This window comes from Thalassophryne amazonica, chromosome 7 (assembly GCF_902500255.1).
Source record: "Thalassophryne amazonica chromosome 7, fThaAma1.1, whole genome shotgun sequence".
Taxonomy (NCBI): domain Eukaryota; kingdom Metazoa; phylum Chordata; class Actinopteri; order Batrachoidiformes; family Batrachoididae; genus Thalassophryne; species Thalassophryne amazonica.
Window position 1 is genome coordinate 122,004,536 of NC_047109.1, and position 15,812 is coordinate 122,020,347.

General features: G+C 42.8%; 1 protein-coding gene across 1 annotated transcript in view; it reads left to right on the forward strand.

Moving 5' to 3' along the window:
* Positions 1-15,812, forward strand: part of mms22l (MMS22-like, DNA repair protein) — a 271,386-nt gene that overhangs the window by 98,462 nt on the left and 157,112 nt on the right. The window contains 1 exon segment of the mRNA XM_034175438.1: positions 8,523-8,806. Within this exon segment, the coding sequence (XP_034031329.1) occupies positions 8,523-8,806 (284 nt within the window).

Genomic DNA, 15,812 nt, shown 5'->3' on the forward strand with positions numbered 1-15,812 from the left:
GTGTGTGTGTGCGTGCGTGTGTGTGTGTGCGTGTGTGTGTGTGTGTGTGTATATATGTGTGTGTGTATATTCTATTTCTACCTCATTTCTTATGTCTTGTACTGTTACTAGTATTATTATTATTGCTTATCCTTGCACATGCTGTTTGATGAACACTTTCCTCTACTTGCATTCACCTTGTGTGTTTTCTTAAGAGTTGACATAATGTGAATTTCTCCTCTGTGAGATCAGTAAAATTTATCTTATCTTAGACTGCAAAAAGAAAATATTAGTTTGGTAAATATGTTCTCTTCATTAAAATGAGATGTAATTTTGCAACATGTTACAAAAATAAAATGGCATTTTAATATTTGGATTTCAGTCGACTAAATTTTGCCTGTTTTGTGAAATTTGAAAGGTCACACACCTTTAACTCTTTTCATTTTCAAATCTGCTCTGTCAGAAGAAATCCTCCATGATTCAAAGATTTTTCCATTTTTACTTTTAATGAATCCTGATTGTTTAACTTACGTTCAGGCTTAAATGAGCCTGCAGCTCAAAAGCGTGCTCGGTCACACAACAGAATCACACTTTGACAATATTTTCATGGACGTTATGTCTTCATGAAAAATGACTTTATAGCCAGTTCGATCTGTAAGAAAAATAGTTAAGAGATGTTGGGACTCATGTGGCAATCAGTGGAAAAAAAAAAAAAAAAAAAAAAACTAGAGCTGTGATCACACCAGCCTCAGCACTAAGCACAGGGCTGATAGTGGAGTTTCATATTATTGGGTACAAGCGTGTTGCCCATGGGGATCCACTGGCTCTAGACTGGGTAATGTTTATAAAAAAGGTAGTTGACAGTTTTCAAGGGTGGTAATAAATTTTTTTTTTTTTTTTTTTTGCCAGCTTGCACTCGGCCGAGACGGACGCACTTTTCTCTTCTCCCTCCCTCCTTATCTTTCTTGCTTCTGTGGCGTGTTGTCTGTGAGGCTGCAGCTTTGCTCTTCTGGAAAATGACAAAAATGGAGATGGCAGGTCATGTGCCTTTACATGCTTTCTGTGGAGGACGTCAAAGATGTGTATATATTCGGCTTGGTGGTGACCGGCTTTCTGCTGTGTGGAGCGGGCATGGCGCTGGTTTACCGGAAAATCAAGAAAGTGGAAGCAGCTTTGATTGGGCCTTCCAGGCTGCCCTACATGATTGATTCGATTGGGAAGGCAGTGGCTGCGCAGTCGGCGGGTGTTAACCGCACGCTGGAAAACATCTCGGGTAGGATTGCAGCTCTGGAAACCCGCTTTGACCGTCTGTGAAGACCACATTCTACATTCAGATGCATTGAGAGCCACTTTTTAACCTTTTTTTAACTTTTTTACTGTGCTCCAACGCCTAAGGAAGACCTAACGGTCGAAACATCGCGACGGAGCACTTTTATCAGCTAACTTTCATTAGCGTTGGCAGGCTAACTAGCTTGCTGACGCTTTCGTTTTTATTTTTTTATTTTTTTTATTTTTATTTTATTTTAGCACCGTTGTCGTGCGTTGCCTGTGCTGCTTCATGGCCTGTTTGGTGCCTTGATTGGGGCACTCCTTCTGCTGAATCACCTCTGGATTATTTGCACATTATTCACTTTGTGTGTTTTTAGGAATCCGCTAGCTTAGCGCAGCTACTAGCTCTTAGCCGATTTAGCATGGCGGCTTCTCCTGTCTCTCCCGTACTTTTCTGCTCTGGGTGTGAAATGTTTAGTTATTCCTCGGCCTTCTTTAGCAGTAACGGTACTTGTAATAAGTGCAGCTTATTTGTAGCTTTGGAGGCCAGGCTGGGCGAATTGGAGGCTCGGCTCCGCACCGTGGAAAATTCTACAGCTAGCCAGGCCCCTGTAGTCGGTGCGGACCAAGGTAGCTTAGCTGCCGTTAGTTCCCCCCTGGCAGATCCCGTGCAGTCGGGAAAGCAGGCTGACTGGGTGACTGTGAGGAGGAAGCGTAGCCCTAAACAGAAGCCCCGTGTACACCGTCAACCCGTTCACATCTCTAACCGTTTTTCCCCACTCGACGATACACTCGCCGAGGATCAAACTCTGGTCATTGGCGACTCTGTTTTGAGAAATGTGAAGTTAGCGACACCAGCAACCATTGTCAATTGTCTTCCGGGGGCCAGAGCAGGTGACATCGAAGGACATTTGAAATTGCTGGCTAAGGCTAAGCGTAAATTTGGTAAGATTGTAATTCACGTCGGCAGTAATGACACTCGGTTACGCCAATCGGAGGTCACTAAAATTAACATTAAATCGGTGTGTAACTTTGCAAAAACAATGTCGGACTCTGTTGTTTTCTCTGGGCCCCTCCCCAATCAGACCGGGAGTGACATGTTTAGCCGCATGTTCTCCTTGAATTGCTGGCTGTCTGAGTGGTGTCCAAAAAATGAGGTGGGCTTCATTGATAATTGGCAAAGCTTCTGGGGAAAACCTGGTCTTGTTAGGAGAGACGGCATCCATCCCACTTTAGAGGGAGCAGCTCTCATTTCTAGAAATCTGGCCAATTTTTTTGGATCCTCCAAACTGTGACTGTCTAGCGTTGGGACCAGGAGGCAGAGCTGTGGTCTTATACACCTCTCTGCAGCTTCTCTCCCCCTGCCATCCCCTCATTACCCCATCCCCGTAGAGACGGTGCCTGCTCCCAGACCACCAATAACCAGCAAAAATCTATTTAAGCATAAAAATTCAAAAAGAAAAAATAATATAGCACCTTCAATTGCACCACAGACTAAAACAGTTAAATGTGGTCTATTAAACATTAGGTCTCTCTCTTCTAAGTCCCTGTTGGTAAATGATATAATAATTGATCAACGTATTGATTTATTCTGCCTAACAGAAACCTGGTTACAGCAGGATGAATGTTAGTTTAAATGAGTCAACACCCCCGAGTCTCACTAACTGTCAGAATGCTCGTAGCACGGGCCGTGGCGGAGGATTAGCAGCAATCTTCCATTCCAGCTTATTAATTAATCAAAAACCTAGACAGAGCTTTAATTCATTTGAAAGCTTGTCTCTTAGTCTTGTCCATCCAAATTGGAAGTCCCAAAAAAGTTTTATTTGTTATTATCTATCGTCCACCTGGTCGTTACTGTGAGTTTCTCTGTGAATTTTCAGACCTTTTGTCTGACTTAGTGCTTAGCTCAGATAAGATAATTATAGTGGGCGATTTTAACATCCACACAGATGCTGAGAATGACAGCCTCAACACTGCATTTAATCTATTATTAGACTCTATCGGCTTTGCTCAAGAAGTAAATGAGTCCACCCACCACTTTAATCATATTTTAGATCTTGTTCTGACTTATGGTATGGAAATAGAAGACTTAACAGTATTCCCTGAAAACTCCCTTCTGTCTGATCATTTTTTAATAACATTTACATTTACCCTGATGGACTACCCTGCAGTGGGGAATAAGTTTCATTACACTAGAAGTCTTTCAGAAAGCGCTGTAACTAGGTTTAAGGATATGATTCCTTCTTTATGTTCTCTAATGTCATATACCAACACAGAGCAGAGTAGCTACCTAAACTCTGTAAGGGAGTTAGAGTATCTCGTCAATAGTTTTACATCCTCATTGAAGACAACTTTGGATGCTGTAGCTCCTCTGAAAAAGAGAGCTTTAAATCAGAAGTGTCTGACTCCGTGGTATAACTCACAAACTCGTAGCTTAAAGCAGATAACCCGTAAGTTGGAGAGGAAATGGCGTCTCACTAATTTAGAAGATCTTCACTTAGCCTGGAAAAAGAGTTTGTTGCTCTATAAAAAAGCCCTCCGTAAAGCTAGGACATCTTTCTACTCATCACTAATTGAAGAAAATAAGAACAACCCCAGGTTTCTTTTCAGCACTGTAGCCAGGCTGACAAAGAGTCAGAGCTCTATTGAGCTGAGTATTCCATTAACTTTAACTAGTAATGACTTCATGACTTTCTTTGCTAACAAAATTTTGACTATTGGAGAAAAAATTACTCATAACCATCCCAAAGATGTATCGTTATCTTTGGCTGCTTTCAGTGATGCCGGTATTTGGTTAGACTCTTTCTCTCCGATTGTTCTGTCTGAGTTATTTTCATTAGTTACTTCATCCAAACCATCAACATGTTTATTAGACCCCATTCCTGCCAGGCTGCTCAAGGAAGTCCTACCATTATTTAATGCTTCAATCTTAAATATGATCAATCTATCTTTGTTAGTTGGTTATGTACCACAGGCCTTTAAGGTGGCAGTAATTAAACCATTACTTAAAAAGCCATCACTTGACCCAGCTATCTTAGCTAATTATAGGCCAATCTCCAACCTTCCTTTTCTCTCAAAGATTCTTGAGAGGGTAGTTGTAAAACAGCTAACTGATCACCTGCAGAGGAATGGTCTATTTGAAGAGTTTCAGTCAGGTTTTAGAATTCATCATAGTACAGAAACAGCATTAGTGAAGGTTACAAATGATCTTCTTATGGCTTCGGACAGTGGACTTATCTCTGTGCTTGTTCTGTTGGACCTCAGTGCTGCTTTTGATACTGTTGACCATAAAATTTTATTACAGAGATTAGAGCATGTCATAGGTATTAAAGGCACTGCGCTGCGGTGGTTTGAATCATATTTGTCTAATAGATTACAGTTTGTTCATGTAAATGGGGAATCTTCTTCACAGACTAAAGTTAATTATGGAGTTCCACAAGGTTCTGTGCTAGGACCAATTTTATTCACTTTATACATGCTTCCCTTAGGCAGTATTATTAGACGGTATTGCTTAAATTTTCATTGTTACGCAGATGATACCCAGCTTTATCTATCCATGAAGCCAGAGGATACACACCAATTAGCTAAACTGCAGGATTGTCTTACAGACATAAAGTCATGGATGACCTCTAATTTCCTGCTTTTAAACTCAGATAAAACTGAAGTTATTGTACTTGGCCCCACAAATCTTAGAAGCATGGTGTCTAACCAGATCGTTACTCTGGATGGCATTTCCCTGATCTCTAGTAATACTGTGAGAAATCTTGGAGTCATTTTTGATCAGGATATGTCATTCAAAGCGCATATTAAACAAATATGTAGGACTGCCTTTTTGCATTTACGCAATATCTCTAAAATCAGAAAGGTCTTGTCTCAGAGTGATGCTGAAAAACTAATTCATGCATTTATTTCCTCTAGGCTGGACTATTGTAATTCATTATTATCAGGTTGTCCTAAAAGTTCCCTAAAAAGCCTTCAGTTGGTTCAGAATGCTGCAGCTAGAGTACTGACGGGGACTAGCAGGAGAGAGCATATCTCACCCGTGTTGGCCTCTCTTCATTGGCTTCCTGTTAATTCTAGAATAGAATTTAAAATTCTTCTTCTTACTTATAAGGTTTTGAATAATCAGGTCCCATCTTATCTTAGGGACCTCATAGTATCATATTACCCCATTAGAGCGCTTCGCTCTCAGACTGCGGGCTTACTTGTAGTTCCTAGGGTTTGTAAGAGTAGAATGGGAGGCAGAGCCTTCAGCTTTCAGGCTCCTCTCCTGTGGAACCAGCTCCCAATTCAGATCAGGGAGACAGATACCCTCTCTACTTTTAAGATTAGGCTTAAAACTTTCCTTTTCGCTAAGGCTTATAGTTAGGGCTGGATCGGGTGACCCTGGACCATCCCTTGGTTATGTTGCTTTAGACGTAGACTGTGGGGGGGTTCCCATGATGCACTGTTTCTTTCTCTCTTTGCTCCGTATGCATCACTCTGCATTTAATCATTAGTGATCGATCTCTGCCCCCCTTCTCGGCATGTCTTTTTCCTGGTTCTTTCCCTCAGCCCCAACCAGTCTCAGCAGAAGACTGCCCCTCCCTGAGCCTGGTTCTGCTGGAGGTTTCTTCCTGTTAAAAGGGAGTTTTTCGTTCCCACTGTGGCCAAGTGCTTGCTCATAGGGGGTCGTTTTGACCGTTGGGGTTTTTCATAATTATTGTATGGCCTTGCCTTACAATATGGAGCTCCTTGGGGCAACTGTTTGTTGTGATTTGGCGCTATATAAGAAAAAAGTTGATTGAAGTTGATTGACTCTGTTCTCAGAACTGTGGAATCTTTCAGGCGTCTGCTAATCTGGTTATTCATTTGGCCTCCCCAACACAGCTGCACTTCAAGGTCACTGTGATAAAAAACCTCCTCAAGAAGATCAACACTTAAGCCTCGCTCCCTGGTCATCCCCCCTCCCCTCAGCTTCTCCAGCTCTGACGTTGACTGTGGACAGTGGACTGCTCAGGTCTGAGCCCCTCCCCCTCCAGGATGGTCGGACAAGGCCATTGACGGGGCCAAATAGGCTGCCTCCGGAGTGTTCTGATAAACTGGACCTTCAAATCTTGGTTGTCGTACTGCGTCCTTGTTTTGTCTGTGTGATTATTGTTTTTCTGTGCTGATGTTTTTTTTTTTCCTGCTTTTCAATATATGTTTATGTACCGGGCCGGCCTATGTGTGTTGTGTGTTATGTGTGTGTCGTTTGTTATGGGTTGGTCTTGGTTTGCTCAGCCCTGCTGTTGACCAAGGCAGGGATGTACATCTGGAGCTGGTCCCCGGGCGCCTAATGGCGACTTCTGCTCCTACTGGCAATTAGGATGGGTTAAATGCAGTAGACATATTTCATTGTGCAGGGAACATGTTCTTCTGTGCATGTGACAATAAAATTCTTTTGAATCCTTGAATCCTTGAAATTAATCAAAGTTCCTATAATAGGGAATGGTGTGTGATTCCAGAATGTTTTTAGAACCTTAGACCGCAACAATTTTTAGAAGAGGAACTCACCCCTTTATTTACTGTTAATTCTGTAATTTTTTCATGTTAATTTACTGTCTTAATGTGAATTTGCTGTCTTAATGCACTTATAAATTGTTTAGGGTCTTGTTATGATATACACACTATTATTTATTTTATTTGTAATTCTATTTTGTCATTTGATTTTTAAATGGACCACAGTGGAAATAAGTGTTTTTTTTTTACTTTCTTTTGTCAGCCATGTATTTTAACGTTTTTCAATTATATTATGTACTTACATTGAATTTACTAAATAAATAACTCGCCACACTCACACTTTTAATATAAAGATGATTTACTGCCCTCTGCTGGAATGGCTTGAGTCCAGAAAGTAGTTAGCAACATCCATTGTTCAGTGTTGTTGGCTAATATCTGTAGCTTCTCCAAAAATATTTTTCCTATCTTAGCAAATGTCACCTGTCCACAGTTTGTGATCGAAGTTGCACGCACATGCACACACACAGCTGCTGTAAGCAGGTGCTTTATTTTGACAAAAAAGACCGGTGGAAAACATTAAAACCACTATAGTTTTCACTCATGATACCAACATGAGACTTAACTCACTCATGGTAAGAGCAGCATTACACTTAACTAAACTGAATAAAACCAATTGAATGAAAAAACACAAATCAATAACACTAACAACACTGTTAAACTAACATGAACCACAATAACATTTAATACCTCAAAACCCCAAACTCGCATGGTGCATAGCAGCACAATGTCCATTGTTTACTGGTTTATTAAAATTGCTAATTTCTCCAAAAAATTTGTAAATTTTTCAATTTATTTTCATTTATATAGCACCAAATCACAACAAAGCAAGGCACTTCACACAAGTGAAGTCTAAACTTACCAACTCCCAGAGCAACAGTGGTAAGGAAAAACTCCCTCTGAGGAAGAAACCTCAAGCAGACCAGACTCAAAAATTTTCATTTTTGCCACATTCATCCTTGACTCAAAATTCATATGGATACCAAATGGCAAATGTAAGCTCTCCACAGTTTTTGCGTGATCTAAGCCAAACACACACACACACACACAGAGGCCACTTGGCTATTATGATATAGATTTGGTGTAACATTTTTGTAAGTAAGTCCCTTCGGCTGCTTGGAGTCGCCACAGCAAATCCAAGGTGGACCTGCATGTTGAATTGGCACAGGTTTTACACAGGATGCCCTTCCTCACGCAACTCCACATTACATGGAGAAATGTGGCAGGGGTGGGATTTGAACCTGGAGCCTTCTGAACTGAAACCAAGCGCATTAACCACTTGGCCACCACCCCTGCTGGGGTGTAACATTTTTGTAATTTTTGTAATTGTTGTTGGTGTGACTTTAAAAAAAAAAAAAGAAAACGTTTCTCACAGTGGTGACTGTATCGCAGCTCACTATCACACCAGTGACCACTGCGACACAAGAGTACCACCCATACCTTGGATTGTTTTTTTTTTCCCCTTTCTGGTCATGGTCTAGTGGTTAAGCAGCGGGTTTGAGATGAGGGGATCCTCAGTTCAAACCCCTGCCAGACCAAGCAATCACAAAGGGCCCTTGGGCAAGGTCCTTAATCCCTGAGTTGCTCCAGTGTGTAGTGAGCACCTTATATGGCAGCACCCTGACATTAGTGTGTAGGTGTGTGTGTGTGTGTGTGGCATCATTGTAAAGTGCTTTGAGCTTTTGAAGACTTGCCAGTTCAAGACATTTTTTTTTACCAACTGATCTTTCTTCCAGGAGAGAGGATTGGATGTTGGTGCCCAGGCTGCTTGGCTGACAGCTTCCTTTAATGGACTGGCAAAAGAGTTCTACAAGACCACAGAAAGGGCTCGTAAAGTTGCACTCTGGGGGCCTCTTGGCTCTTACCTGGAGGGTGTGGCTGAGGTGTTTGAAACCAGTACAACTCTGTCTCTGTCAGAGGAAAACCTGCTCAGCGAAGGTTTTGGTTGGTTGCTGCCTGCGTGCCAGTCGGAGCTGAATTCTACCCTGAGCTTCCTGCAGCTTGTCCTTGCCCAGCTCAGGTGAGAGAAATGTAAATTATCCACGAGCTCTCAGCTGTTATCAGTTTTTCTCAGCCTCTCTCATTCTCTGAGCAGATAGCTGCTTCTATTCCGATACTAGACACATTTAGACAAATGTCTTATGGCTGTAGCCAAGCCGAGCTTTTATTAAAATCTGATAAGTGGCACAGGAGAGTGATCGCTTCTGCTCTCTTCAGCACCCCAAATCCATTCACTCCTGATACTAACAATAGGCGGATTGTGCTGTTAGTATGAATGAGTGTCTGTGAAGTTCTTGTGTTGAGCTGAGGATCCTGTTTGTCCCGAGAGGCCTTGTAGCCCCAGGTCGCCCTCACTGCAGTCAGTCGGATGTCAGGACAAGTTCATCTGTAGTACACAAGTGTTTGTTACATCAGGGACGCTGGCTGAAGGTCAGAGTCACAACTGAAACGTCAGTGAAGGGTTAGAGGCTGGAACAGAGGTAGTGCTTGATAAAAGTCTGCTGGGAATGGAAGTGTTAAGGACCTGAGTATCACCTGCTGGAGCAGCCTTTAAGTTTGTAGTAACCCTTTCCTTTCCAATGAACGAACCATAATACAACCCCTGGCAAAAATGATGGAATCACCGGCCTCGGAGGATGTTCATTCAGTTGTTTAATTTTGTAGAAAAAAAGCAGATCACAGACATGACACAAAACTAAAGTCATTTCAAATGGCAACTTTCTGGCTTTTATAACAGCTTGCAGTCTGAGGCATGGACTTAATGAGTGACAAACAGTACTCTTCATCAATCTGGCTCCAACTTTCTCTGATTGCTGTTGCCAGATCAGCTTTGCAGGTTGGAGCCTTGTCATGGACCATTTTCTTCAACTTCCACCAAAGATTTTCAATTGGATTAAGATCCGGACTATTTGCAGGCCATGACATTGACCCTATGTGTCTTTTTGCAAGAAATGTTTTCACAGTTTTTGCTCTATGGCAAGATGCATTATCATCTTGAAAAAAGATTTCATCATCCCCAAACATGCTTTCAATTGATGGGATAAGAAAAGTGTCCAAAATATCAACGTAAACTTGTGCATTTATTGATGATGTAATGACAGCCATCTCCCCAGTGCCTTTACCTGACATGCAGCCCCATATCATCAATGACTGTGTAAATTTACATGTTTTCTTCAGGCAGTCATCTTTATAAATCTCATTGGAACGGCACCAAACAAAAGTTCCAGCATCATCACCTTGCCCAATGCAGATTCGAGATTCATCACTGAATATGACTTTCATCCAGTCATCCACAGTCCACGATTGCTTTTCCTTAGCCCATTGTAACCTTGTTTTTTTTCTGTTTAGGTGTTAATGATGGCTTTTGTTTAGCTTTTGTGTATGTAAATCCCATTTCCTTTAGGCGGTTTCTTACAGTTCGGTCACAGACGTTGACTCCAGTTTCCTCCCATTCGTTCCTCATTTGTTTTGTTGTGCATTTTCGATTTTTGAGACATACTGCTTTAAGTTTTCTGTCTTGACGCTTTGATGTCTTCCTTGGTCTACCAGTATGTTTGCCTTTAACAAGCTTCCCATGTTGTTTGTATTTGGTCCAGAGTTTAGACACAGCTGACTGTGAACAACTAACATCTTTTGCAACATTGCGTGATGATTTACTCTTTTAAGAGTTTGATAATCCTCTCCTTTGTTTCAATTGACATCTCTCGTGTTGGAGCCATGATTCATGTCAGTCCACTTGGTGCAACAGCTCTCCAAGTTGTGACCACTCGTTTTTCGATGCAGACTAACGAGCAGATCTGATTTGATGCAGGTGCTAGTTTTGGGGATGAAAATTTACAGGGTAATTCCATAATTTTTTCCTCAGAATTGAGTGATTCCATATTTTTTTCCTCTGCTTGGTCTAAAAAAGTAACCGTTACTGACTGCCACAATTTTTTTTCCTGATTTCTTATAGTGTTTCTTAAAGCCAGAAAGTTGCCATTTGAAATGACTTTAGTTTTGTGTCATGTCTGTGATCTGCTTTTTTTCTACAAAATTAAACAACTGAATGAACATCCTCCGGTGAATCACCGGAGGCCGGTGATTCCATAATTATTGCCAGGGGTTGTAGTACTCAAAGCTGCACTCAGTTATTCTAAATCCCAGATGCTGTGTTGTTGCTCAAGTTTCCATTTGTATGATGTATGATGATTGGTGTTATTTGACTCTGACTCTGTCTCTACTGGTGGTTGGCTCTCACTGCGGTATTGTATCACTTCCTGTTCCGGAGCACAACGGTGTTTTGCTGTATCTGTTAGCTGTTTAATCTGCGCAGTTAGATTGATCAAGTTAACTAGATAACGATTTGTTTCACAGTGTAATCTTCACGTGCCTTAACTAAAGCACTCCCTCTGCTGAATCACCTCTAAATTATTTACACATTATTCACTTTGTGTGTTTTTAGGAATCTGATAGCTTAGCGCAGCTACTAGCTCCTAGCCGGTTTAGCATGGCGGCTTCTCCTGTCTCTCCCGCACTTTTCTGCTCTGGGTGTGAAATGTTTAGTTATTCCTCAGCCTCCTTTAGCAGTAATGGTACTTGTAATAAGTGTAGCTTATTCGTAGCATTGGAGGCCAGGCTGGGCGAATTGGAGACTCGGCTCCGCACCTTGGAAAATCCTACAGCTAGCCAGGCCCCTGTAGTTGGTGTGGACCAAGGTAGCTTAGCCACTGTTAGTTCCCCTCCAGCAGATCCCGAGCAGCCGGGAAAGCAGGCCGACTGGGTGACTGTGAGGAGGAAGCATAGTCCTAAACAGAAGCCCCGTGTACACCGCCAACCCGTTCACATCTCTAACCGTTTTTCCCCACTCGGCGACACACCCGCCGAGGATCAAACTCTGGTTATTGGCGACTCTGTTTTGAGAAATGTGAAGTTAGCGACACCAGCAACCATAGTCAGTTGTCTTCCGGGGGCCAGAGCAGGTGACATTGAAGGAAATTTTAAACTGCTGGCTAAGGCTAAGCGTAAATTTGGTAAGATTGTAATTCACGTTGGCAGTAATTACACCCGGTTACGCCAATCAGAGGTCACTAAAATTAATATTGAATCGGTGTGTAACTTTGCAAAAACAATGTCGGACTCTGTAGTTTTCTCTGGGCCCCTCCCCAATCGGACCGGGAGTGACAATAGATAATTGGCAAAGCTTCTGGGGAAAACCTGGTCTTGTTAGGAGAGACGGCATCCATCCCACTTTGGATGGAGCAGCTCTCATTTCTAGAAATCTGGCCAATTTTATTAAACCCTGCAAATCGTGACTATCCAGGGTTGGGACCAGGAAGCAGATTTGTAGTCTTACACACCTCTCTGCAGCTTCTCTCCCCCTGCCATCCCCTCATTACCCCATCCCCGTAGAGACGGTGCCTGCTCCCAGACCACCAATAACCAGTAAAAATCTATTTAAGCATAAAATTCAAAAAGAAAAAATAATATAGCACCTTCAACTGCACCACAGACTAAAACAATTAAATGTGGTTTATTAAACATTAGGTCTCTCTCTTCTAAGTCCCTGTTAGTAAATGATATAATAATTGATCAACATATTGATTTATTCTGCCTTACAGAAACTTGGTTACAGCAGGATGAATATGTTAGTTTAAATGAGTCAACACCCCCGAGTCACACTAACTGCCAGAATGCTCGTAGCACGGGCCGAGGGGGAGGATTAGCAGCAATCTCCCATTCCAGCTTATTAATTAATTAAAAACCCAGACAGAGCTTTAATTCATTTGAAAGCTTGACTCTTAGTCTTGTCCATCCAAATTGGAAGTCTCAAAAACCAGTTTTATTTATCTGTCGTCCACCTGGTCGTTACTGTGAGTTTCTCTGTGAATTTTCAGACCTTTTGTCTGACTTAGTGCTTAGCTCAGATAAGATAATTATAGTGGGCGATTTTAACATCCACACAGATGCTGAGAATGACAGCCTCAACACTGCATTTAATCTATTATTAGACTCAGTTGGCTTTGCTCAAAATGTAAATGAGTCCACCCACCACTTTAATCATACCTTAGATCTTGTTCTGACTTATGGTATGGAAATTGAAGACTTAACAGTATTCCCTGAAAACTCCCTTCTGTCTGATCATTTCTTAATAACATTTACATTTACTCTGATGGACTACCCTGCAGTGGGGAATACGTTTCATTACACTAGAAGTCTTTCAGAAAGCGCTGTAACTAGGTTTAAGGATATGATTCCTTCTTTATGTTCTCCAGTGCCATATACCAACACAGGGCAGAGTAGCTACCTAAACTCTGTGAGTGAGATAGATTATCAATCAATTTTATGGAACTCCATAATTAACCTTTGTCTGTGAAGACGATTCCCCATTTACATGAACAAATTGTAATCTATTAGATAAATATGATTCAAACCACCGCAGCGCAGTGCCTTTAATACCTACCTGGCATGCTCTAATCTCTGTAATAAAATTTTATGTTCAACAGTATCAAAAGCAGCACTGAGTAGACCTCAGTGCTGCTTTTGATACAGAACAAGCACAGAGATGAGTCCACTGTCTGAGGCCATAAGAAGATCATTTGTAACCTTCACTAATGCTGTTTCTGTACTATGATGAATTCTAAAACCTGACTGAAACTCTTCAAATAGACCATTCCTCTGCAGATGATCAGTTAGCTGTTTTACAACTACCCTTTCAAGAATTTTTGAGAGAAAAGGAAGGTTGGAGATTGGCCTATAATTAGCTAAGATAGCTGGGTCAAGTGATGGCTTTTTAAGTAATGGTTTAATTACTGCCACCTTAAAAGCCTGTGGTACATAGCCAACTAACAAAGATAGATTGATCATATTTAAGATCGAAGCATTAAATAATGGTAGGGCTTCCTTGAGCAGCCTGGTAGGAATGGGGTCTAATAAACATGTTGATGGTTTGGATGAAGTAACTAATGAAAATAACTCAGACAGAACAATCGGAGAGATTGTTCACATATGCATATATATAACATGATTGGGATTGAAATCGGAGAGATTGTTCACATATGCATATATATAACATGATTGGGATTGAAAGTTAGATAGGAGCATCTTATTTACAATATGTGAAGTGGAGTTTAGATGTGATAAGATGACATTAGTGCATTGATTTGTAAACTAGTTGTTATTGCACATGATTTGTGGACGTGTTATTGTACAGTCTGACAGCAGCAGGGAGGAACGACCTGCGGTATCATTCCTTCTTGCACTGAGTGTGCCTCAGTCTGTCACTGAACGAGCTGCTCAGCTCCACTACAGTCCGGTGCAGAGGGTGAGAGGAGTTGTTCATGATGGATTTGAACTTTAACACCCTCCTCTCAGCCACCTCCTCCAGAGAGTCCAGAGGACAGCCCAGGACAGAGCTGGACTTCCTGACCAGCTTATTCAGTCTCTTTCTCTCCCGCTCTGTGCTGCCCGGGGCCCAACAGATGACAGCATAGAGGAGAGCAGAGGCTACAACAGAGTCGTAGAAGGTCTTAAGCAGAGGCCTGCTCACTCCAAAGGATCTCAGTCTCCTCAGGAGGTGGAGGTGACTTTGGCCTTTCTTGTACAGGACGTCGGTGTTGTGAGTCTAGTCCAGTTTGCTGTTGAGGCGAACTCCCAGGTATTTGAAACTGTCCACAGTCTTTATGTCCTCACCCTGGATGTTCACCGGTGGGTGAGGTGGTGGTTTCCTCCTGAAGTCGATCACCATCTCCTTCGTCTTACTGATGTTAAGACACAAGTGGTTGCGCTCACACCAGTCCACGAAGTCTGTGATGACCGACCGGTAATCCAGCTCGTTCCCCTCAGACACGCGACCCACAATGGCGGAGTTATCAGAGAACTTCTGGAGGTGGCAGCTGTCCGTGTTGTAGGTGAAGTCCGAGGTGTAGAGGGTGAAGAGGAAAGGCGAGAGGACAGTACCCTGGGGGGCCCCGGTGCTGCACCTTACCACCTCAGACTGACAGCCGCACAGCTGCATGTACTGTGGGCAGTCAGTGAGGTAGTCGAGTGGTGAGGTTAGATGTCCATCCACACCTGCGTCCTCCAGCTTCCCCTGCAGCAGCGCCGGTCTGATGGTGTTGAAAGCGCTGGAGAAATCAAAGAACATGACTCTCACAGCGCTCCCGCCGGTCTCCAGCTGGGTGAGCACTCGTTGCAGCAGGTAGATGACAGCGTCATCTACCCCGATGTTGGGCCTGTAGGTGAACTGCAGTGGGTCCAGGGTGTTGCTCACCACAGTGCGGAGGTGAGACAGGACCAGCCGTTCCATGGTCTTCATGAGGTGTGAGGTCAGGGCAACTGCTCTGTAGTGGGCTAGTTCCTTGGCGTGCAGTGTTTTGGGAACCAGGACCACACACAAGGTCTTCCACAGGGTGGAGGCCAACCCCCCAGGCTGAGGCTCATGTTGAAGATGTGGCTGAGGACCTCACAGAGTTCATCTGCACAGGTCCTCAGCAGCCTCGGGGAGATCCCATCAGGTCCTGCTGCTTTCCTCTGCAGGTGTGGAGGAGCCAAAATGGTTAAAGTAGCTGTTTAGCTGCTCTGCGAACCGAGAATCCCCATCTGCAGTCCTGCTGGCACCCTGCCCAAATCCGGAGATGGTCTTGAGGCCTCTCCACACGTCTCTGACGTTGTTCCGGGCCAGCTGCTCCTCCATTAGCTGTTGGGGATCACAAATATCACTCGTTTGAGCATCTGATTCTCCGCTTTGCTCAGGGTATTACGCATTGCCAAGGTCAGAAGAATAAAAATCAGCCGTATTACTTTGTTACTGTATATAGGCCTCCTGGCCCATACTCATTTATGGAAATTGTGGATGCATTAGCATTTCGGCATTGCATTCAGGACTTGACGCACATTAGTGGAAATACCCTGGATTTGGTTCTCGCACGTGGTATTGCTGTCACGAATATTGACATCATGCCTCTTACGTGAGTGGTCTCTGATCACTCACTTAAGTTTACAGTTTCACTGCCATGTTTAGTGGAACAACAACCTTATATATCACT